A 25,472-nucleotide genomic window follows, 5' to 3' on the forward strand; every position below is an offset into this window, starting at 1 on the left:
AGACAGTTATCTAGTCCAGTCTACACTCAGCAATACAGACAGTTTTCTAGTCCAGTCTACACTCAGCAAAACAGACATTCATCTAGTACAGTCTACACTCAGAAATACAGATAGTCCTCTAGTCCAGTCTACACTCAGCAATACAGACAATCATCTAGTCCAGTGAATACTCAACAATACAGACAGTTATCAAGTCCAGTCTGCACTCAGCAATACAGACAGTTCTCTAGTCCAGTCTACACTCAGCAATACAGACAGTCTTCTAGTCCAGTCTACACTCAGCAAAACAGACATTCATCTTGTACAGTCTACACTCAGAAATACAGGCAGTTATCTAGTCCAGTCTACACTCAGCAATACAGACAGTCCTCTAGTCCAGTCTACACTCAGAAATACAGACAGTCCTTTAGTCCAGTCTACTCTCAGAAATTCAGACAGTTATCTAGTCCAGTCTACACTCAGCAATACAGACAGTTTTCTAGTCCAGTCTACACTCAGCAAAACAGACATTCATCTAGTACAGTCTACACTCAGAAATACACAGTCCTCTAGTCTAGTCTACACTCAGCAATACAGACAGTCATCTAGTCCAGTCTACACTCAGCAATACAGACAGTCCTCTAGTCCAGTTTACACTCAGCAATTAATACAGACATCTAGTCCAGTCTACAATCAGCAATACAGACATTCATCTAGTACAGTCTACACTCAGCAATACAGACAGTCATCTAGTCCAGGTTACACAGATTAATACAGACAGTTATCTAGTCCAGTCTACCATCAGCAATACAAATAGTCATCCAGTCCAGTCTACACTCATTAATATAGACATTCTTCTAGTCCAGTCTACACTCAGCAATACAGACTGTCATTTAGTCCAGTCTACACTCATTAATACAGACAGTTATCTAGTCCAGTCTTCACTCAGCAAAACAGACATTCATCTAGTACAGTCTACACTCAGAAATACAGACAGTCATCTATTCCAGTCTACACTCAGAAATACAGACAGTTATCTAGTCCAGTCTACACTCAGCAATACAGACAGTTTTCTAGTCCAGTCTAAACTCAGCAAAACAGACATTCATCTAGTACAGTCTACACTCAGAAATACAGACAGTCCTCTATTCCAGTCTACACTCAGCAAAACAGACAGTGATCTAGTCCAGTGAATACTCAGCAATACAGACAGTTATCAAGTCCAGTCTACACTCAGCAATACAGACAGTCCTCTAGTCCAGTCTACACTCAGCAATACAGACAGTCTTCTAGTCCAGTCTACACTCAGCAAAACAGACATTCATCTTGTACAGTCTACACTCAGAAATACAGACAGTTATCTAGTCCAGTCTACACTCAGCAATACAGACAGTCCTCTAGTCCAGTCTACACTCAGCAATACAGACAGTCCTCTAGTCCAGTCTACACTCAGAAATACAGACAGTCCTTTAGTCCAGTTTACTCTCAGAAATTCAGACAGTTATCTAGTCCAGTCTACACTCAGCAATACAGACAGTTTTCTAGTCCAGTCTACACTCAGCAAAACAGACATTCATCTAGTACAGTCTACACTCAGAAATACAGATAGTCCTCTAGTCCAGTCTACACTCAGCAATACAGACAGTCATCTAGTCCAGTGAATACTCAACAATACAGACAGTTATCAAGTCCAGTCTGCACTCAGCAATACAGACAGTCCTCTAGTCCAGTCTACACTCAGCAATACAGACAGTCTTCTAGTCCAGTCTACACTCAGCAAAACAGACATTCATCTTGTACAGTCTACACTCAGAAATACAGACAGTTATCTAGTCCAGTCTACACTCAGCAATACAGACAGTCCTCTAGTCCAGTCTACACTCAGCAATACAGACAGTCCTCTAGTCCAGTCTACACTCAGAAATACAGACAGTCCTTTAGTCCAGTTTACTCTCAGAAATTCAGACAGTTATCTAGTCCAGTCTACACTCAGCAATACAGACAGTTTTCTAGTCCAGTCTACACTCAGCAAAACAGACATTCATCTAGTACAGTCTACACTCAGAAATACAGATAGTCCTCTAGTCCAGTCTACACTCAGCAATACAGACAGTCATCTAGTCCAGTGAATACTCAACAATACAGACAGTTATCAAGTCCAGTCTGCACTCAGCAATACAGACAGTCCTCTAGTCCAGTCTACACTCAGCAATACAGACAGTCTTCTAGTCCAGTCTACACTCAGCAAAACAGACATTCATCTTGTACAGTCTACACTCAGAAATACAGACAGTTATCTAGTCCAGTCTACACTCAGCAATACAGACAGTCCTCTAGTCCAGTCTACACTCAGAAATACAGACAGTCCTTTAGTCCAGTCTACTCTCAGAAATTCAGACAGTTATCTAGTCCAGTCTACACTCAGCAATACAGACAGTTTTCTAGTCCAGTCTACACTCAGCAAAACAGACATTCATCTAGTACAGTCTACACTCAGAAATACACAGTCCTCTTGTCTAGTCTACACTCAGCAATACAGACAGTCATCTAGTACAGTCTACACTCAGAAATACACAGTCCTCTAGTCTAGTCTACACTCAGCAATACAGACAGTCATCTAGTCCAGTCTACACTCAGCAATACAGACAGTCCTCTAGTCCAGTCTACACTCAGCAATGCAGACAGTCCTCTAGTCTAGTCTACACTCAGAAATACAGACAGTCATCTAGTCCAGTCTACACTCAGCAATACAGATGGTTATCTACTGCAGTCTACACTCAGCAATACAGACAGTTTTCTAGTCCAGTCTACACTCAGAAATATAGACAGTCATCTAGTCCAGTCTACACTCAGAAATACAGACAGTCCTCTAGTCCAGTCTACACTCAGAAATACAGACATTCATCTAGTACAATCTACACTCAGAAATACAGACATTCATCTAGTACAGTCTACACTCAGCAATACAGCCATTCATCTAGTACAGTCTACACTCAGCAATACAGCCATTCATCTAGTACAGTGTACACTCAGCAATACAGCCATTCATCTAGTCCAGTCTACACTCAGCAATACAGCCATTCATCTAGTACAGTCTACACTCAGCAATACAGCCATTCATCTAGTACAGTGTACACTCAGCAATACAGCAATTCATCTAGTACAGTCTACACTCAAAAATACAGACATTCATCTAGTCCAGTCTACACTCAGCAATACAGACATTCATCTAGTACAGTGTACACTCAGCAATACAGCCATTCATCTAGTACAGTCTACACTCAGCAATACAGACAGTCATCTAGTACAGTCTACACTCAGCAATACAGCCATTCATCCAGTACAGTCTACACTCAGCAATACAGCCATTCATCTAGTACAGTCTACACTCAGAAATACAGACATTCATCTAGTCCAGTCTACACTCAGCAATACAGCCATTCATCTAGTACAGTCTACACTCAGCAATACAGACATTCATCTAGTCCAGTCTACACTCAGCAATAAAGACAGACATCTAGTCCAGTGTACACTCAGCAATAATGACAGACATCTAGTCCAGTCTACACTCAGCCACACAGCCATTCATCTAGTACAGTCTCCACTCAGCAATACAGACAGTCCTCTAGTCCAGTCTACAATCAGCAAAACAGACAGTCATCTAGTCCAGTCTCCACTCAGCAATAAAGACAGGCATCTAGTCCAGTCTACACTCAGCAATACAGACAGGCATCTAGTTCTTTCTACATTCAGCAATACAGACAGTCTTCTAGTCCAGTCTTCGCTCAGCAGTGCAGACAGTCATCTAGTCCAGTCTACACTCAGCAATACAGACAGTTATCTAGTCCAGTCTACACTCAGCAATACAGACATTCATCTATTCCAGTCTACACTCAGAAATACAGACAGTTTTCTAGTCCAGTCTACACTCAGCAAAACAGACATTCATCTAGTACAGTGTACACTCAGCAATACAGACAGTTATCTAGTCCAGTCTACACTCAGCAATACAGACAGTCCTCTAGTCCAGTCTACACTCAGCAATACAGACAGTTCTCTAGTCCAGTCTACACTCAGAAATACAGACAGTCCTCTAGTCCAGTCTACACTCAGCAATACAGACAGTCCTCTAGTCCAGTTTACACTCAGCAACAAATACAGACATCTAGTCCAGTCTACAGTCAGCAATACAGACATTCATCTAGTACAGTCTACACTCAGAAATACAGACAGTGATCAAGTCCAGTCTACACTCAGCAGTACAGACTGTCATCTAGTCCAGTGTGCACTCAGCAATAAAGACAGACATCTAGTCCAGTCTACAATTAGCAATACAGACAGTCCTCTAGTCCAGTCTACACTCAGCAATACAGACAGTCCTCTAGTCCAGTCTACACTCAGAAATACAGACAGTCCTCTAATCCAGTCTACACTCAGCAATACAGACAGTCCTCTAGTCCAGTTTACACTCAGCAATAAATACAGACATCTAATCCAGTCTACAATCAGCGATACAGACATTCATCTAGTACAGTCTACACTCAGCAATACAGACAGTCATCTAGTCCAGGTTACACAGATTAATACAGACAGTTATCTAGTCCAGTCTACACTCAGCAATACAAATAGTCATCCAGTCCAGTCTACACTCATTAATATAGACATTCTTCTAGTCCAGTCTACACTCAGCAATACAGACTGTCATCTAGTCCAGTCTACACTCATTAATACAGACAGTTATCTAGTCCAGTCTTCACTCAGCAAAACAGACATTCATCTAGTACAGTCTACACTCAGAAATACAGACAGTCATCTAGTCCAGTCTACACTCAGCAATACAGACAGTTTTCTAGTCCAGTCTACACTCAGCAAAACAGACATTCATCTAGTACAGTCTACACTCAGAAATACAGACAGTCCTCTAGTCCAGTCTACACTCAGCAATACAGACAGTCATCTAGTCCAGTGTACACTCAGCAATACAGACAGTTATCTAGTCCAGTCTACACTCAGCAATACAGACAGTCCTCTAGTCCAGTCTACACTCAGAAATACAGACAGTCCTCTAGTCCAGTCTACACTCAGCAATACAGACAGTCCTCTAGTCCAGTGTGCACTCAGCAATAAAGACAGACATCTAGTCCAGTCTACAATTAGCAATACAGACAGTCGTCTAGTCCAGTCTACACTCAGCAATACAGACAGTCCTCTAGTCCAGTCTACACTCAGAAATACAGACAGTCCTCTAGTCCAGTCTACACTCAGCAATAAAGACAGTCCTCTATACCAGTTTACACTCAGCAATAAATACAGACATCTGGTCCAGTCTACAATCAGCAATACAGACATTCATCTAGTACAGTCTACACTCAGCAATACAGACAGTTATCTAGTCCAGTCTACACTCAGAAATACAGACAGTCATCTAGTCCAGGTTACACAGATTAATACAGACAGTTATCTAGTCCAGTCTACCATCAGCAATACAGACAGTCCTCTAGTCCAGTCTACACTCAGAAATACAGACAGTCATCTAGTCCAGTCTACACTCAGCAATACAGACAGTCCTCTAGTCCAGTTTACACTCAGCAATAAATACAGACATCTAGTCCAGTCTACAATCAGCAATACAGACATTCATCTAGTACAGTCTACACTCAGCAATACAGACAGTTATCTAGTCCAGTCTACACTCAGAAATACAGACAGTCATCTAGTCCAGGTTACACAGATTAATACAGACAGTTATCTAGTCCAGTCTACCATCAGCAATACAAATAGTCATCCAGTCCAGTCTACACTCATTAATATAGACATTCTTCTAGTCCAGTCTACACTCAGCAATACAGACTGCCATTTAGTCCAGTCTACACTCATTAATACAGACAGTTATCTAGTCCAGTCTTCACTCAGCAAAACAGACATTCATCTAGTACAGTCTACACTCAGAAATACAGACAGTCATCTATTCCAGTCTACACTCAGAAATACAGACAGTTATCTAGTCCAGTCTACACTCAGCAATACAGACAGTTTTCTAGTCCAGTCTACACTCAGAAAAACAGACATTCATCTAGTACAGTCTACACTCAGAAATACAGACAGTCCTCTAGTCCAGTCTACACTCAGCAATACAGACAGTCATCTAGTCCAGTGAATACTCAGCAATACAGACAGTTATCAAGTCCAGTCTACACTCAGCAATACAGACAGTCCTCTAGTCCAGTCTACACTCAGCAATACAGACAGTCTTCTAGTCCAGTCTACACTCAGCAAAACAGACATTCATCTTGGACAGTCTACACTCAGAAATACAGACAGTTATCTAGTCCAGTCTACACTCAGCAATACAGACAGTCCTCTAGTCCAGTCTACACTCAGCAATACAGACAGTCCTCTAGTCCAGTCTACACTCAGAAATACAGACAGTCCTTTAGTCCAGTTTACTCTCAGAAATTCAAACAGTTATCTAGTCCAGTCTACACTCAGCAATACAGACAGTTTTCTAGTCCAGTCTACACTCAGCAAAACAGACATTCATCTAGTACAGTCTACACTCAGAAATACAGATAGTCCTCTAGTCCAGTCTACACTCAGCAATACAGACAGTCATCTAGTCCAGTGAATACTCAACAATACAGACAGTTATCAAGTCCAGTCTGCACTCAGCAATACAGACAGTCCTCTAGTCCAGTCTACACTCAGCAATACAGACAGTCTTCTAGTCCAGTCTACACTCAGCAAAACAGAAATTCATCTTGTACAGTCTACACTCAGAAATACAGACAGTTATCTAGTCCAGTCTACACTCAGCAATACAGACAGTCCTCTAGTCCAGTCTACACTCAGAAATACAGACAGTCCTTTAGTCCAGTCTACTCTCAGAAATTCAGACAGTTATCTAGTCCAGTCTACACTCAGCAATACAGACAGTTTTCTAGTCCAGTCTACACTCAGCAAAACAGACATTCATCTAGTACAGTCTACACTCAGAAATACACAGTCCTCTAGTCTAGTCTACACTCAGCAATACAGACAGTCATCTAGTCCAGTGTACACTCAGCAATACAGACAGTTATCTAGTCCAGTCTACACTCAGCAAAACAGACATTCATCTAGTACAGTCTACACTCAGAAATACAGACAGTCCTCTAGTCCAGTCTACACTCAGCAATACAGACAGTCATCTAGTCCAGTGAATACTCAGCAATACAGACAGTTATCAAGTCCAGTCTACACTCAGCAATACAGACAGTCCTCTAGTCCAGTCTACACTCAGCAATACAGACAGTCTTCTAGTCCAGTCTACACTCAGCAAAACAGACATTCATCTTGTACAGTCTACACTCAGAAATACAGACAGTTATCTAGTCCAGTCTACACTCAGCAATACAGACAGTCCTCTAGTCCAGTCTACACTCAGAAATACAGACAGTCCTTTAGTCCAGTTTACTCTCAGAAATTCAGACAGTTATCTAGTCCAGTCTACACTCAGCAATACAGACAGTTTTCTAGTCCAGTCTACACTCAGCAAAACAGACATTCATCTAGTACAGTCTACACTCAGAAATACAGATAGTCCTCTAGTCCAGTCTACACTCAGCAATACAGACAGTCATCTAGTCCAGTGAATACTCAACAATACAGACAGTTATCAAGTCCAGTCTGCACTCAGCAATACAGACAGTCCTCTAGTCCAGTCTACACTCAGCAATACAGACAGTCTTCTAGTCCAGTCTACACTCAGCAAAACAGAAATTCATCTTGTACAGTCTACACTCAGAAATACAGACAGTTATCTAGTCCAGTCTACACTCAGCAATACAGACAGTCCTCTAGTCCAGTCTACACTCAGAAATACAGACAGTCCTTTAGTCCAGTCTACTCTCAGAAATTCAGACAGTTATCTAGTCCAGTATACACTCAGCAATACAGACAGTTTTCTAGTCCAGTCTACACTCAGCAAAACAGACATTCATCTAGTACAGTCTACACTCAGAAATACACAGTCCTCTAGTCTAGTCTACACTCAGCAATACAGACAATCATCTAGTCCAGTGTACACTCAGCAATACAGACAGTTATCTAGTCCAGTCTACACTCAGCAATACAGACAGTCCTCTAGTCCAGTCTACACTCAGCAATGCAGACAGTCCTCTAGTCTAGTCTACACTCAGAAATACAGACAGTCATCTAGTCCAGTCTACACTCAGCAATACAGAAGGTTATCTACTCCAGTCTACACTCAGCAATACAGACAGTTTTCTAGTCCAGTCTACACTCAGAAATATAGACAGTCATCTAGTCCAGTCTACACTCAGAAATACAGACAGTCCTCTAGTCCAGTCTACACTCAGCAATACAGACAGTTATCTAGTCCAGTCTACACTCAGCAATACAGACAGTTTTCTAGTCCAATCTACACTCAGAAATACAGACAGTTTTCTAGTCCAGTCTACACTCAGAAATACAGACAGTTTTCTAGTCCAATCTACACTCAGAAATACAGACAGTTTTCTAGTCCAGTCTACACTCAGAAATACAGACAGTTATCTAGTCTAGTCTACACTCAGAAATACAAACAGTCCTCTAGTCCAGTCTACACTCAGCAATACAGACAGTCCTCTAGTCCAGTCTACACTCAGCAATACAGACAGTCCTCTAGTCCAGTGTACACTCAGATATACAGACAGTCATCTAGTCCAGTCTACACTCAGCAATACAGACAGTCCTCTAGTCCAGTCTACACTCAGAAATACAGACAGTCCTCTAGTCCAGTCTACAGTCAGAAATACAGACAGTCCTCTAGTCCAGTCTACACTCAGAAATACAGACAGTAATCTAGTCCAGTCTACACTCAGAAATACAGACAGTAATCTAGTCCAGTCTACACTCAGAAATACAGACAGTCATCTAGTCCAGTCTACACTCAGCAATACAGACAGTCCTCTAGTCCAGTCTACACTCAGAAATACAGACAGTCCTCTAGTCCAGTCTACACTCAGAAATACAGACAGTCCTCTAGTCCAGTCTACACTCAGAAATACAGACAGTAATCTAGTCCAGTCTACACTCAGAAATACAGACAGTAATCTAGTCCAGTCTACACTCAGAAATACAGACAGTCATCAGTCACTTCTGCTACTGACCAATTCTCATGCTGTTCTCTTCACACATTGTAAGCTGTTTATATTTATAATTTAGTTATTCTTTCTCTCTCTCTCTCTCTCTCTCTCTCTCTCTCTCTCTCTCTCTCTCTCTCTCTCTCTCTCTCTCTCTCTCTCTCTCTCTCAGTCTTCAGAAGGAGAAGTGGATGAATGTAAGAGTTGGTGATATCATTAAACTGGAGAATAACCAGTTTGTGGCAGTAAGTGTGTGTCATTCAATCATCAACATAATGTATCACACACACACACACACACACACACACACACACACACACACACACACACACCACACACACACACACACACACACTGGTCATGATTCATTTACAACTGTTGTAGTGTACTCTGTCATAACACAGTTTTTATGGTGCAGTGTAATGGTTTCATATATATACAAGCACTTACCGGTATTGAGATTCATTCATGGTGGTTTTAAAGGCTTCCATAAAGGCGATGTAACACACAGCACTCTCATATTTCAGCCAAACAATCTCTACACTAAGGTTAACTTTCAATGTACTGTACCAGTAGCGTGTTAGCCAGAGTTTCTGGAATGTGTTTGCCTTGTTAGATGGCCATGCTAGAAGGGACAAAGTGGTATTATCAGAAATGCTACAGTGTGTTAGCGGATGCTAATGCTAGCTGATGTTTCTCTTCAGGCTGACCTTCTCTTACTGTCCAGTAGTGAACCTCATAGCCTCTGTTACATCGAAACCGCAGAGCTAGACGGGTAAGAATACACCATAACACACAGCACAGTCCAATAAAGCACAACACAGTGATCCTCATGGTTTGTGAGTTCATATACAGTGTGTGTGTGTGTGTGTGTGTGTGCTGTGTGTGTGTGTGTGTGTGTGTGTGTGTGTGTGTGTGTGTGTGTGTGTGTGTGTGTGTGTGTGTGTGTGTGTGTGTGTGTGTGTGTGTGTGTGTTTGTGCAGGGAGACCAATATGAAGGTACGTCAGTCTCTGTCTGTGACTGCAGAGCTGGGAGACCCCAACAACCTGGCCTCTTTTGATGGTAGGAAGTCTCTTTCTATTGGTCTCTGTGTCTTTCACACATCAGAGGTCAGCAGGTCCACTCTGCAACCAAGCACTTAGCACCCACACTGCCCAGCATCACACACACACACACACACACCCTCCGTTGTCAGCGCTTAACACCCCCAGTCTCTCCATTCCCCACAGACACACACTGGTTTTCCTCGTCAGCATGGTTCACCCACGCATCTCTCCTCACCTGCTCAGCAGAAAGCATTACTGCAAGCAAGTCAGTCTGTGTGTGTGTGTGTGTGCGTGCGTGTGTGTGTGAGTGTGTGTGTCTGCGTGTTTGTTAGCACAGCGCCCATAGTAAGTCAGTTTAATTCAATAGTCCTAAAATGGAATGTGGCTGAAACACTGAAACACAGCTGAACTCTGCCCTCTGTGGTGATGTTGAATATGTAGTCATTGTTTTTGTGAAGCAGAGGCTGATGTAGTAAACAGTGTGTTGTGCTGCTGACGTGGTTTCTAAACGCTGTCTGTTACTGAGGTGGGATGGGAAGATGATGATGGAGAGAACACTGTACTGTATCTTAGCTGACTAGGTGAGGTTATTGTAAAGTGTGTGATAAACGTGTGTGTGTGTTGCCGGTACAGGTGAGGTGGTCTGTGAGCCTCCCAACAACAAGCTGGACAGGTTCTGTGGTCTTCTGTGCTGGAGAGATTGTAAATACCCCCTGAGCAACCACAACATGTTACTACGAGGCTGTGTTCTCCGCAACACAGAGACCTGCTACGGACTGGTCATCTTTGCAGGTTGGTCTTTCTGTATGTGTTTTTGTGTGTGTGTGTGTGTGTGTGTGTGTGTGTGTGTGTGTGTGTGTGTGTGTGTGTGTGTGTGTGTGTGTGTCTCTATCTGTGTGCGTACATGTCTGTCTGTCTCTTTGTGTGTGTGTGTGCTCGTGCATGTGTGTGTGTTTGTCTAACCAATTCCTCTTTGTATATCTCTCTAACCAGGCCCAGACACCAAACTGATGCAGAATAGTGGTCGCACCAAGTTCAAACGCACAAGCATCGACCGCCTCATGAACACGCTGGTGCTCTGGGTAGGAGACCCCACACCTCCCCTTCTGTTTGGCCATACTTGTTTAACATCTACTTGTAATATAAAACAAGACTATAAATGGCCTTCTGGTTTCTCCAGAAACTCTACTTTTCTAGTTTAGCTTGACATTTTGAAATAAAAATAAGGTACATACATTTAGAAGTAAGCCTAATCTTTACCCTCTCCCCCTCTCTCTCCCCCCTCTTTCTCCCCTCTCTTCCCCCCTTTTGGCCCTTCTCACGCCTCTCTCCCCCCTCTCTCTCCCCTTTCTCCCTCCTCTCTCTCCCCGTCCCAGATCTTTGGCTTCATGGTGTGTATGGGTGTGATCCTGGCTGTGGGGAACGCTGTGTGGGAGAGAGAGGTGGGTTCTCTGTTCCAGAGTTACCTGGCCTGGGACCTGCCTGTAGACAACTTCCTGTTCTCTGCTTTCCTCTCCTTCTGGTCCTACGTCATCATTCTCAACACCGTGGTGCCCATCTCACTCTACGTCAGGTAAGGAATACTTTATGTCAGGTTATAAGCCCTCTATGTCAGGTAATAACATCTCTATGTCAGGTAATAAAACCTCTATGACCCTTTTAGTCAAGAGAGATGAGTGACAGTGACAGGCAGGCTGCTTCATCAGTACTTTACTTTCTGTGGATTCTGGAACAAGTTAGTATTTCAATCCACGACTGATGTTAGTGTGTGGTCCTGACCCACCCATACTGATAACTGACTTACTAAGGGATGTTGTTTGTTGGTTTCTTTATGTGTTAGTGTGTTAGTCTGTTGTGTGTTTTTGTATGTGTTGTGTGGGCTGCAATCTATCTACAATCCCAAACAAGTTAAAGAGGGCTCCCTGTTGAATTATCATTATTTTTTTCTCTCTCTCTTTTCCCTCCCTCCCTCCCTCCCTCCCTCCCTCCCTCCCTCCCTCCCTCCCTCCCTCCCTCCCTCCCTCCCTCCCTCTGTCTCTCCAGTGTGGAGGTGATTAGGCTGGGTCATAGTTACTTTATAAACTGGGACAGGAAGATGTTCTGTCCACAGTGTAACACAGCAGCTGAAGCCAGGACCACCACTCTCAACGAGGAACTGGGACAGGTGAGGAACACCCTTACTGTTGTTCATCTACACCCTACTGTTGTTCATCTACACCCTACTGTTGTTCATCTACACTCTACTGTTGTTCATCTACACCCTACTGTTGTTCATCTACACCCTACTGTTGTTCATCTACACCCTTACTGTTGTTCATCTACACCCTACTGTTGTTCATCTACACCCTACTGTTGTTCATCTACACTCTACTGTTGTTCATCTACACCCTACTGTTGTTCATCTACACCCTACTGTTGTTCATCTACACCCTACTGTTGTTCATCTACACCCTACTGTTGTTCATCTACACCCTACTGTTGTTCATCTACACCCTACTGTTGTTCATCTACACCCTACTGTTGTTCATCTACACCCTACTGTTGTTCATCTACACCCTACTGTTGTTCATCTACACCCTACTGTTGTTCATCTACGCCCTACTGTTGTTCATCTACACCCTACTGTTGTTCATCTACACTAGATCCTTGTATCTCTGTGTTGGAGAATGTTAGCCTAAAAGCCTGTGGTGTGTCTGGATGTAGGTCCAGTACGTCTGTGGTATCTTGATAAACCCCCCCCCCCCCCCCCATTGAAACAGGTGGAGTACATCTTCAGTGACAAGACAGGAACTCTCACTCAGAACATCATGAGCTTCAGCAAGTGCTCTATCAATGGACATGCCTATGGTGGGTATACTACACTATATACTACACGATATACTACACTATATACTACAGTCTATCAGATTTAAGGTGGGTATACTACATATATACTACAGTCTATCAGATTTAAGGTGAGTATACTACATATAAACTACAGTCTATCAGATTTAAGGTGGGAATACTACATATATACTACAGTCTATCAGATTGAAGGTGTGTATACTACATATATACTACAGTCTATCAGATTTAAGGTGGGTATACTACATATATACTACAGTCTATCAGATTTAAGGTGGGTGTAATGCACAATATACTACAGTCTATCAGATTTAAGGTGTGCATAGTACATATATACTACAGTCTATCAGATTTAAGGTGGGTGTAATGCACAATATACTACAGTCTATCAGATTTAAGGTGTGCATACTACATATATACTACAGTCTATCAGATTTAAGGTGTGTATAATACACTATATACTACAGTCTATCAGATTTAAGGTGTGTATACTACATATATACTACAGTCTATCAGATTTAAGGTGGGTATACTACATATATACTACAGTCTATCAGATGTAAGGTGGGTATACTACATATATACTACAGTCTATCATATTTAAGGTGGGTATACTACATATATACTACAGTCTATCAGATTTAAGGTGTGCATACTACATATATACTACAGTCTATCAGATTTAAGGTGTGTATAATACACTATATACTACAGTCTATCAGATTTAAGGTGTGTATACTACATATATACTACAGTCTATCAGATTTAAGGTGGGTATACTACATATATACTACAGTCTATCAGATTTAAGGTGGATATACTACATATATACTACAGTCTATCAGATTTAAGGTGGATATACTACATATATACTACAGTCTATCAGATTTAAGGTGGATATACTACATATATACTACAGTCTATCAGATAAAAAAAAAAAAACTGATTCAAATACACCTTATGGAACAGCAAGGACTGTGAAGAGTCACACACACAGGTACAAACACATACAACATACACACTATACACACAACATACACACTATACACACAACTTAGACACTATACACACATGTACACAGTATACACACATACACTCTATACACACACGTACACCTGGATTATGTGTAGTAGTAGAGTAGTGGCCTGAGGGCACACGCTTAATGTGGTGTGAAATCTGTTGTTAAATATATTTTAATGTTTAAAAATGGTATTATAATGTATATTACTGCCTTAATATTTGCTGGACCCCAGGAAGAGTAGCTGCTGTCTTGGCAGGCACTAATGGGGATCCATAATAAACCCCAGGAAGAGTAGCTGCTGCCTTGGCAGGAACTAATGGGGATTCATAATAAACCCCAGGAAGTGTAGCTGCTGCCTTGGCAGGAACTAATGGGGATCCATAATAAACCCCAGGAAGAGTAGCTGCTGCCTTGGCAGGCACTAATGGGGATCCATAATAAACCACAGGAAGAGTAGCTGCTGTCTTGGCAGGAACTAATGGGGATCCATAATAAACCCCAGGAAGAGTAGCTGCTGCCTTGGCAGGAACTAATGGGGATCCATAATAAACCCCAGGAAGAGTAGCTGCTGTCTTGGCAGGAACTAATTGGGATCTATAATAAACCCCAGGAAGAGTAGCTGCTGCCTTGGCAGGAACTAATGGGGATCCATAATAAACCCCAGGAAGAGTAGCTGCTGCCTTGGCAGGAACTAATGGGGATCCATAATAAACCCCAGGAAGAGTAGCTGCTGCCTTGGCAGGCACTAATGGGGATCCACAATAAACCCCAGGAAGAGTAGCTGATGTCTTGGCAGGAACTAATGGGGATCCATAATAAACCCCAGGAAGAGTAGTTGCTGCCTAATGGGGATTCTTAATAAACCCCAGGAAGAGTAGCTGCTGCCAAATGGGGATTCTTAATAAACCCCAGGAAGAGTAGCTGCTGCCTAATGGGGATTCTTAATAAACCCCAGGAAGAGTAGCTGCTGCCAAATGGGGATTCTTAATAAACCCCAGGAAGAGTAGCTGCTGCCTAATGGGGATTCTTAATAAACCCCAGGAAGAGTAGCTGCTGCCTAATGGGGATTCTTAATAAACCCCAGGAAGAGTAGCTGCTGCCTAATGGGGATTCTTAATAAACCCCAGGAAGAGTAGCTGCTGCCTAATGGGGATTCTTAATAAACCCCAGGAAGAGTAGCTGCTGCCTAATGGGGATTCTTAATAAACCCCAGGAAGAGTAGCTGCTGCCTAATGGGGATTCTTAATAAACCCCAGGAAGAGTAGCTGCTGCCTAATGGGGATTCATAATAAACCCCAGGAAGAGTAGCTGCTGCCTTGGCAGGAACTAATGGGGATTCTTAATAAACCCCAGGAAGAGTAGCTGCTGCCTTGGCAGGAACTAATGGGGATTCATAATAAACCCCAGGAAGAGTAGCTGCTGCCTTGGCAGGAACTAATGGGGATTCTTAATAAATACAAATAGAACAATACACACACAAATCAGATCAAATCAGCACTGTCCTGTTCCCTCAGTCAATGTTGTAGACGTCCTTGTGGTGCTGGGTAACTCGTGAGTCTAAGTGTGAGTGTGTTCTATTGTCAGGTGAGGTGATCGACCCGTTGGGAGCACAGCCAAAGGTGAGCAGGCTAACGTAAGACTAACAGTATGACTAACAACACAGCATACTGTTCAGCTTGCTCTCTGTGGCAATGACATCACTCTGGCACTGTGCACTTTGCTCTTTGACCATAGGTGAATACAAAGCATAGTTTCTAATGGTGAATACTACAACTGTCCTCCTTCCTCTCTTCCCCCCTTCTCTGTCTGCCCTTCTCTGTCTCCCCTTCTCTGTCTGCCCTTCTCTGTCTCCCCTTCTCTGTCTCCCCTTCTCTGTCTGCCCTTCTCTGTCTGCCCTTCTCTGTCTGCCCTTCTCTGTCTCCCCTTCTCTGTCTCCCCTTCTCTGTCTGCCCTTCTCTCTCTCCTCTTCTCTGTCTGCCCTTCTCTCTCTCCCCTTCTCTGTCTCCCCTTCTCTGTCTGCCCTTCTCTGTCTCCCCTTCTCTGTCTGCCCTTCTCTGTCTCCCCTTCTCTGTCTGCCCTTCTCTGTCTCCCCTTCTCTGTCTCCCCTTCTCTGTCTGCCCTTTTCTATCTGCCCTTCTCTGTCTGCCCTTCTCTCTCCTCTTCTCTCTTTCCAGAGGCTAGACTTCTCCTCCTTCAACCCCCTGGCTGACCCTGACTTCTGTTACTATGACAACGGTCTGCTGAAGTCGGTGAAGCTGGGAGACCTTCACAGCCACGAGTTCTTCCGGCTGCTTTCCCTCTGTCACACCGTCATGAGTGAGGAGAAGAAGGAGGGTGAGAGATAGCGGTAGGGAGGGATGGAAGGAGGGTGAGAGAGAGGGATAGAGGGAGGAATAGAAGGAGAGGGAGGGTGAGAGAGCGATAGAGGGAGGAATAGAAGTAAGGTAAGAGAGAGAGAGAGCGAGATAGAGGGAATGAGGGTTAGATAGAGATAGAGGGAGGATGAGAGAGAGAGAGAGAGAGAGAGAGAGGGTTATAGAGGGATAGAGGGAGGGATGGAAGGAGAAGGAGGGTGAGAGAGGGGTAGAGGAAAAGAGAGGGAGGGAGAGATGGGAGATGAGGAGAAATAATTTGCTTTATTAAGTTGAACTTGTAATTATAGTCCATGTTTTTAAAGCTGTCACTTTTTGGGCAACCCAACCAAGTTCACATAGAAATGTGAGTTATTAATCTGCTCATTGAAAGAAGAAAGTCTATGTGTGCTATATTTATGCTTCCCGTTCTTAAGTTTTGTTTTGGCGTCTTTTACTTTCGGTTTTGTACACTAGCTTTAAACAGCTGAAAATACTATACTGAACAAAAATATAAACGCAACAATTTAAATATTTTACTGAGTTACAGTTCATATAAGAAAATCAGTCAATTGAAATAAATTCATTAATCCCTAATTTATGGATTTCACATGACTGGGCAGGGGTGCAGCCTTGGGTGGGCCTGAGAGGACATAGGCCCACCTACTTGGGAGACTGGCCCACCCACAGGGGAGCAAGGCCCAGCCAATCAGAATACGTTTTTCCCAACAAAAGGGCTTTATTACAGACAGAAAATCAGCTGTCCGGGCATCTGGTCTCAGACGATCTCGCTGGTGAAGAAGCCGGATGTGGAGGTCCTGGGTTGGCGTGGTTACAGGTGGTCTGCAGTTGTGTGGCCCGTTGGACATACTTCCAAATTATAAAACGACGTCAAAGGCTGCTTATGGTAGAGAAATGAACATACAATTCTCTGGCAACAGCTCTGGTGGACATTCCTGCAGTCAGCATGCCAATTACACGCTCCCTCAAAACCTGAGACGTGTTGTGTGACAAAACTGCACATTTTAGAGTGGCCTTTTAATTTCCCCAGCGCAATAATCATCTAACGTTCACCCTGTTTAATCAGCTTCTTCATATGTGACACCTGTCAGGTGGATGGATTATCTTGGCATAGGACAAATTCTCACTAACAGGAATGTAAACAAATTGATGCACAACATTTAAGAGAAATAAGCTTTTTATGAGTATGGAACATTTCTGGGATCTTTTATTTCAGCTCATGAAACATGGGAACAACACTTTACATGTTGCGTTTATATTTTTGTTCAGTGTATATTTTTGCTTGTTTGAAATATATTTCAAAGCGGTTTAGATGGTACAATGATTCTCTACACTATGCATTGCTTGTTTTGTCACATAAACTGAAATTAGGCGAACCATGAAATGGCGGAGTGGTTTTTAAAAGCATCTTAAAAGCATGTTGTATTTTGTGTTCACCTACATGTATAGAATGTGTTTAATGGATACTGTATTCTCTGTCTCCCTCTCTCTCTCTCTCTCACTCCCCCACTCTGCCCCTCTAGGAGAGTTGATGTATAAGGCCCAGTCTCCAGATGAGGGTGCGTTGGTGACAGCAGCCAGGAACTTTGGTTTTGTGTTCCGGTCTAGAACCCCTGGTACTGTCACTGTGACAGAGCTGGGCCGACCCGTCACATACACACTGCTGGCCATCCTCGACTTCAACAACATCCGCAAGAGGATGTCCGTTATAGGTATACATATACATGCATACGCACTCACACAAGCACGCACACACCTTGACATACAGTAGACACACACACACTCACCAAACACACCTTGACGTAGTGCACTTCAGCAACTTACGCAAGAGCAAAATAAAAAAATAAACGGGAAAATATCTTTGTATAAAACATACTGTACAACAATATAAATCTATGACATTAAAATGCCTATTTACTATGTTTCTGTCACGATTGTCATATGAAGGAGTGGACCAAAGCGCAACGTGTGTATCATTCCACATCTTTATTTAACTGTGAAACTATGCAAAACATACAATAAACTGATAAACAAAAACAACAAACCGTGACGAAGAGGTGCAACAGACACAAACTCAAAATAATCTCTCACAAAACCTAGTGGGAAAAACAACAACTTAAATATGATCCCCAATTAGAGACAACAATGACCAGCTGCCTCTAATTTGAGATCATCCCAAAAAACAACAACATAGAAATACAGAAACTAAAACCACCCAACATAGAAAATGAAAACTAGACAAAACCCCCTGTCACGCCCTGACCTACTCTACCATAGCAAATAAAAGCTTTCTATGGTCAGGACGTGACAGTACCCCCCCCCCCCCCCCCCCAAGGTGCGGACTCCGAACGCAAAAACCTAAACAACAAAAAAAAACAGGGAGGGTTAGGGTGGGTGTCTAATGTTGGTGGCGGTTCTGGTGCGGGACGAAGAACCCTCTCATCCTGCTTATCCACCAGCATAGGTGGCTCCGGTTCGGGGCGCAGCCCCCGCTCCGCCAGCTGATCCCTCCGCTTTTGTGTCACCGGACCGTGGATCATCGCCGGAGGTTCTGGACTGCAGACCGCCGCTGGAGGCTCCGGACTGGGGGACGTCGCTGGAGGCTCCGGACTGTGGGCACGTCGCTGGAAGCTCCGGACTGTGGGCACGTCGCTGGAGGCTCCGGACTGCAGACCGCCGCTGGAGGCTCCGGACTGGGGGACGTCGCTGGAGGCTCCGGACTGTGGGCACGTCGCTGGAAGCTCCGGACTGTGGGCACGTCGCTGGAGGCTCCGGACTGTGGGCACGTCGCTGGAAGCTCCGGACTGTAGGCACATCGCTGGAGGCTCCGGACTGTGGGCACGTCGCTGGAGGCTCCGGACTGTAGGCACGTCGCTGGAGGCTCCGGACTGTGGGCCGTTGCTGGAGGCTCCGGACTGGGGGACGTCGCTGGAGGCTCCGGACTGGGGGACGTCGCTGGATGCTCCGGACTGTGGGCACGTCGCTGGAAACTCCGGACTGTGGGCACGTCGCTGAAGGCTCCGGACTGTGGGCACGTCGCTGGAGGCTCCGGACTGTGGGCACGTCGCTGAAGGCTCCGGACTGTGGGCACGTCGCTGAAGGCTCCGGACTGTGGGCACGTCGCTGGAGGCTCCGGACTGTGGGCACGTCGCTGGAGGCTCCGGACTGTGGGCACTTCGCTGGAGGCTCCGGACTGTGGGCACGTCGCTGGAGGCTCCGGACTGTGGGCACGTCGCTGAAGGCTCCGGACTGTGGGCACGTCGCTGAAGGCTCCGGACTGTGGGCACGTCGCTGGAGGCTCCGGACTGTGGGCACGTCGCTGGAGGCTCCGGACTGTGGGCACGTCGCTGGAGGCTCCGGACTGTGGGCACGTCGCTGGAGGCTCCGGACTGTGGGCACGTCGCTGAAGGCTCCGGACTGTGGGCACGTCGCTGGAGGCTCCGGACTGTGGGCACGTCGCTGGAGGCTCCGGACTGTGGGCACGTCGCTGGAGGCTCCGGACTGTGGGCACTTCGCTGGAGGCTCCGGACTGTGGGCCGTCTCAGGAGGTTCCGGACTGTGGGCCGTCTCAGGAGGTTCCGGACTGTGGGCCTTCTCAGGAGGTACCGGACTGTGGGCCGTCTCAGGAGGTTCCGGACTGGGAACTGTCGCCGGAAGCTCTGGACTGGGAACTGTCGCCGGAAGCTCTGGACTGGGAACTGTCGCCGGAAGCTCTGGACTGGGCAGGCGCAATGGAGGCCTGATGCGTGGAGCTGGCACAGGTGGCGCCAGATTGGTAACACGCACCTCGGGGCGAGTGTGGGGAGCAGGAACAGGACATCCCAGACTGGGCAGGCGCACTGAAGGCCTGATGCGTGGGGCTGGCACAGGTGGCGCCAGACTGGTAACACGCACCTCAGGGCGAGTGTGGGGAGCAGGCACAGGACACACCGGACTGGAGAGACTCACTGAAGGCCTAGTGCGTGGAGCCGGGACAGGTGGCCCCAGACTGGTGACACGCACTTCAGGGCGAGTGCGAGGAGCAGGCACAGGGCGTACTGGGCTGTGGAGGCGCACTGGAGGTCTGGAGCGTAGGTCTGGCACAATCTGTCCTGGCTGGATGCTCACTTTAGCCCGGCAAGTGCGGGGCGCTGGCACAGGACGCACTGGGCTGTGGATGCGCACTGGAGACACCGTGCGTATCACCGCAAAACATGGGGCCTGACAGGTCACACGCTCCCTAAAGCGAGTGTGTGGAGGAGACACAGGACATACCAGACTGGGGAGGCGCACTGAAGGCCAGATGCATGAAACTGGTGCATATGACACCAGACTGGTGTCACGCTCCTCAGCACGCCCGCTCTGCAGCGCTCTCAATGCCAACACCTCTCTCCGGAATCTTGCGTCGAGCTCCTCACTCGTCTCCCTGACTGGCTCTGGTTCACCCCTCGGCTCTCCACGGTAAGCACGAGGAGTTGGCTCAGGTCCCAAACCTGACTCCACAAAACTCCCCGTGTGCCCCCCCCCCCCCCCAAACATTTTTGGGGGCTGCCTCTCGTGCTTGCCTTGATGGTATAACGCCTCGTAATATCGCCGTTCTGCTCTCGCTGCTTCAATCTCCTCCTTTGGACAGCGATACTCCCCTTCCTGCCTCCAGGGTCCTTTCCCGTCCAATATTTCCTCCCAGGTCCATTCCTGTTTATCACGCTGCTTGGTCCTCTGGTGGTGGGAGATTCTGTCACGATTGTCATATGAAGGAGTGGACCAAAGTGCAGCGTGTGTATCGTTCCACATCTTTATTTAACTGTGAAACTATGCAAAACATACAATAAACTAATAAACAAAAACAACAAACCGTGACGATGAGGTGCTACAGACACAAACTCAAAATAATCTCCCACAAAACCTAGTGTGAAAAACAACGTCTTAAATATGTTCCCCAATTAGAGACAACGATGACCAGCTGCCTCTAATTGGAGATCATCCCAAAAAAAACATAGAAATACAGAAACTAGGACCACCCAACATAGAAAATTAAAACTAGACAAAACCCCCTGTCACACCCTGACCTACTCTACCATAGAAAATAAAAGCTTTCTATGGTCAGGACGTGACAGTTTCATCTGACTGCGCAATCCACTGTCTCATCAGCCCAGCCAGGCAATTTATAAACTTGATCTCCACTATAAAAAGCATCTCGACATTATCTCACATTTCTTTTAGACTAACATTTAGTTAGTGTGTCTGCAGTGCGTAACCCAGATCATATTAAAGTATGACTCTGTCTGCAGTGCGTAACCCAGATCATATTAAAGTATGTCTCTGTCTGTAGTGCGTAATCCAGATCATATTAAAGTATGTCTCTGTCTGTAGTGCGTAATCCAGATCATATTAAAGTATGTCTCTGTCTGTAGTGCGTAACCCAGATCATATTAAAGTATGACTCTGTCTGTAGTGCGTAATCCAGATCATATTAAAGTATGTCTCTGTCTGCAGTGCGTAACCCAGATCATATTAAAGTATGTCTCTGTCTGTAGTGCGTAACCCAGATCATATTAAAGTATGACTCTCTCTGCAGTGCGTAACCCAGATCATATTAAAGTATGTCTCTGTCTGTAGTGCGTAACCCAGATCATATTAAAGTATGTCTCTGTCTGCAGTGCGTAACCCAGATCATATTAAAGTATGACTCTCTCTGCAGTGCGTAACCCAGATCATATTAAAGTATGACTCTCTCTGATGTGCGTAACCCAGATCATATTAAAGTATGACTCTCTCTGCAGTGCGTAACCCAGATCATATTAAAGTATGACTCTCTCTGCAGTACGTAACCCAGATCATATTAAAGTATGACTCTCTGCAGTGCGTAACCCAGATCATATTAAAGTATGACTCTCTCTGCAGTGCGTAACCCAGATCATATTAAAGTATGACTCTCTCTGCAGTGCGTAACCCAGATCATATTAAAGTATGACTCTCTCTGCAGTGCGTAACCCAGATCATATTAAAGTATGACTCTCTGCAGTGCGTAACCCAGATCATATTAAAGTATGACTCTCTCTGCAGTGCGTAACCCCGAGGGGAGGATCCGTCTATACTGTAAAGGAGCTGATACTCTGTTGTTTGAGAGGCTCCACCCCTCCAACCATCACCTGATGAACATCACAACAGATCACCTTAATGTGAGTTACAGACACACACACACACACACACACACACAAACAGACACACACAGAGACACAGAGACACACACACACGTGCATATACACACAATAATAATCAGAGTTCCTATTCAGCCTATCACAGCTCTCTTTTATGCAAGTAACACCACTGCCCTCTGGTGGTTAAATGTTTTCCTGCACACTACTTCAGCCATCAGGAGATGATTGATTGTTTATCAATTCTTCAATTCATTTGTGTGTCTAGGAGTATGCTGGGGACGGTCTGCGGACCCTGGCCCTGGCCTACAGAGACCTGTCAGAGGAGCAGTGGGAGGAGTGGTCAGAGAGACACCGCCAAGCAGACAGAGCTACAGACTGTAGAGAGGACAGACTGGCTGACATATATGAACACATAGAACAGGACATGATGGTATCACGCTGTGTGTGTGTTTGTCTGTGTGTGTGCAGGGCGGAGGGTGTCTGCGTGTGTGTGTGTGTGTGTGTGTGTGTGTGTGTGTGTGTGTGTGTGTGTGTGTGTGTGTGTGTGTGTGTGTGTGTGTGTGTGTGTGTGTGTGTGTGTGTGTGTGAGCACATGTGTTCGCTCTGTAAATTCATTGGCACCAAAATACATTTCTATCAACTTGTGTAACTGGCAATAAAGTTATATTCTACTCTGCTCTATTCGATTCGGCTCTATTCTATTCTACTCTTCTCTATTCTATTCTTCTCTATTCTACTCTGCTCTATTCTACTCTATTCTCTATTCTACCCTCCTCTATTCTACTCTGCTCTATTCTACTTTGCTCTATGCTCTATTCTACTCTGCTCTATGCTCTATTTTACTCTGCTCTATGCTCTATTCTACTCTGCTATATGCTCTATTTTACTCTGCTCTATTCTACTCTGATCTATGCTCTATTCTACTCTGCTCTATTCTACTCTATGCTCTATTCTACTCTGCTCTATGCTCTATTTTACTCTGCTCTATGCTCTATTCTACTCTGCTATATGCTCTATTTTACTCTGCTCTATTCTACTCTGATCTATGCTCTATTCTACTCTGCTCTATTCTACTTTTTCCTCTATTCTACTCTATGCTCTATTCTACTCTGCTCTATTCTACTCTGCTCTATTCTACTCCATTCTCTATTCTACTCTGCTCTATTCTACTCTGCTCTATTCTACTCTGCTCTATTCTACTCTGCTCTATGCTCTATTCTACTCTGCTCTATTCTACTCTGCTCTATGCTCTATTCTACTCTACGCTCTATTCTACTCTACGCTCTATTCTACTCTACGCTCTATTCTACTCTGCTCTATTCTACTCTCCTCTATTCTGCTCTATGCTCTATTCTACTCTGTTCTATTCTACTCTGCTCTATGCTCTATTTTACTCTGCTCTACTTTGCTCTATGCTCTATTATACTCTGCTCTATTCTCTTCTGCTCTATGCTCTATTCTACTCTGCTCTCTTTTACTCTGCTCTATTCTACTCTGCTCTATGCTCTATTCTACTCTGCTCTATTCTACTCTGCTCTATTCTACTCTGCTCTATGCTCTATTCTACTCTGCTCTATTCTACTCTGCTCTATGCACTATTCTGCTCTATTCTACTCTGCTCTATTCTACTCTGCTCTATTCTACTCTGCTCTATGCTCTATTCTACTCTGCTCTATTCTACTCTGCTCTATTCTACTCTGCTCTATGCTCTATTCTACTCTGCTCTATTCTACTCTGCTCTATGCACTATTCTGCTCTATTCTACTCTGCTCTATTCTACTCTGCTCTATTCTAATCTGCTCTATGCTCTATTCTACTCTGCTCTATTCTACTCTGCTCTATTCTACTCTAGCTCCTGGGAGCCACAGCCATAGAGGATAAGCTACAGGAGGGAGTTCCTGAGACCATCGCTATCCTCTCTCTCGCTAACATCAAGATTTGGGTCCTCACGGGAGACAAACAGGGTGAGACACACACACACACACACACACACACACACACACACAGACCCCCACACACAAACACACACACACACACACAAACACACACACACAGACACACACAAACACACACACAAACTAGAGCTGGCTGTTTAAAACTAGGATAAACTAAACCTTTCCTTTTCCTCACTTCTCTCTCTCTCTTTCTGTCTCTCTTTCTGTCTGTCTCTCTCTTTCTATCTCTCTCTCTTTCTGTCTCTCTTTCTGTCTGTCTCTCTCTTTCTGTCTCTTTCTCTTTCTGTCTCTCTTTGTCTGTCTCTCTCTTTCTGTCTCTCTCTCTTTCTGTCTCTCTTTCTGTCTGTCTCTCTCTTTCTGTCTCTCTTTCTGTCTGTCTCTCTTTCTGTCTGTCTCTCTCTTTCTGTCTCTCTCTCTTTCTGTCTCTCTTTCTGTCTGTCTCTCTCTTTCTATCTCTCTCTCTTTCTGTCTCTCTTTCTGTCTGTCTCTCTCTTTCTATCTCTCTCTCTTTCTGTCTCTCTCTCTTTCTGTCTTCTCTCTTTCTGTCTGTCTCTCTCTTTCTATCTCTCTCTCTTTCTGTCTGTCTCTTTCTGTCTCTCTCTTTCTGTCTGTCTCTTTCTGTCTCTCTCTTTCTGTCTGTCTCTTTCTGTCTCTCTCTTTCTGTCTCTCTCTTTCTGTCTCTCTTGCTGTCTCTCTTTCTGTCTCTCTTTCTGTCTCTTTCTCTTTCTGTCTCTCTCTCTCTCTCTCTTTCTGTCTCTCTCTCTTTCTGTCTCTTTCTGTCTCTCTCTGTCTCTCTCTCAGAGACAGCAGTTAATATAGGTTACTCCTGTAAGATGTTGACTGGTGATATGACTGAGGTGTTCATCATCAGTGGAAACACAGTGCTGAGTGTTAGAGAGGAACTCAGGTACTCTAACTATCCTCTATTCCTCCCTCTATCCATCTATCTCTCTATTCCTCCCTCTATCCATCTATCTCTCTATTCCTCCCTC

General features: G+C 44.7%; 1 protein-coding gene across 1 annotated transcript in view; it reads left to right on the forward strand.

Annotated features, from left to right (window-relative positions):
* LOC106595355 (phospholipid-transporting ATPase ID) overlaps positions 1-25,472 on the forward strand; it is an 82,783-nt gene that overhangs the window by 42,695 nt on the left and 14,616 nt on the right. The window contains exons 7-21 of the mRNA XM_045718945.2: positions 9,274-9,346; positions 9,806-9,876; positions 10,085-10,164; positions 10,782-10,940; positions 11,142-11,230; positions 11,525-11,721; positions 12,192-12,312; positions 12,908-12,995; positions 15,598-15,632; positions 16,188-16,347; positions 17,909-18,097; positions 22,431-22,546; positions 22,791-22,955; positions 24,378-24,489; positions 25,282-25,387. Of these exons, the coding sequence (XP_045574901.1) occupies positions 9,274-9,346; positions 9,806-9,876; positions 10,085-10,164; positions 10,782-10,940; positions 11,142-11,230; positions 11,525-11,721; positions 12,192-12,312; positions 12,908-12,995; positions 15,598-15,632; positions 16,188-16,347; positions 17,909-18,097; positions 22,431-22,546; positions 22,791-22,955; positions 24,378-24,489; positions 25,282-25,387 (1,761 nt within the window). The remainder of the gene's footprint in view (positions 1-9,273; positions 9,347-9,805; positions 9,877-10,084; positions 10,165-10,781; positions 10,941-11,141; positions 11,231-11,524; positions 11,722-12,191; positions 12,313-12,907; positions 12,996-15,597; positions 15,633-16,187; positions 16,348-17,908; positions 18,098-22,430; positions 22,547-22,790; positions 22,956-24,377; positions 24,490-25,281; positions 25,388-25,472) is intronic.

This window comes from Salmo salar, chromosome 05 (genome assembly GCF_965601325.2).
Source record: "Salmo salar chromosome 05, fSalSal1, whole genome shotgun sequence".
NCBI classification, from domain to species: Eukaryota; Metazoa; Chordata; class Actinopteri; order Salmoniformes; family Salmonidae; genus Salmo; species Salmo salar.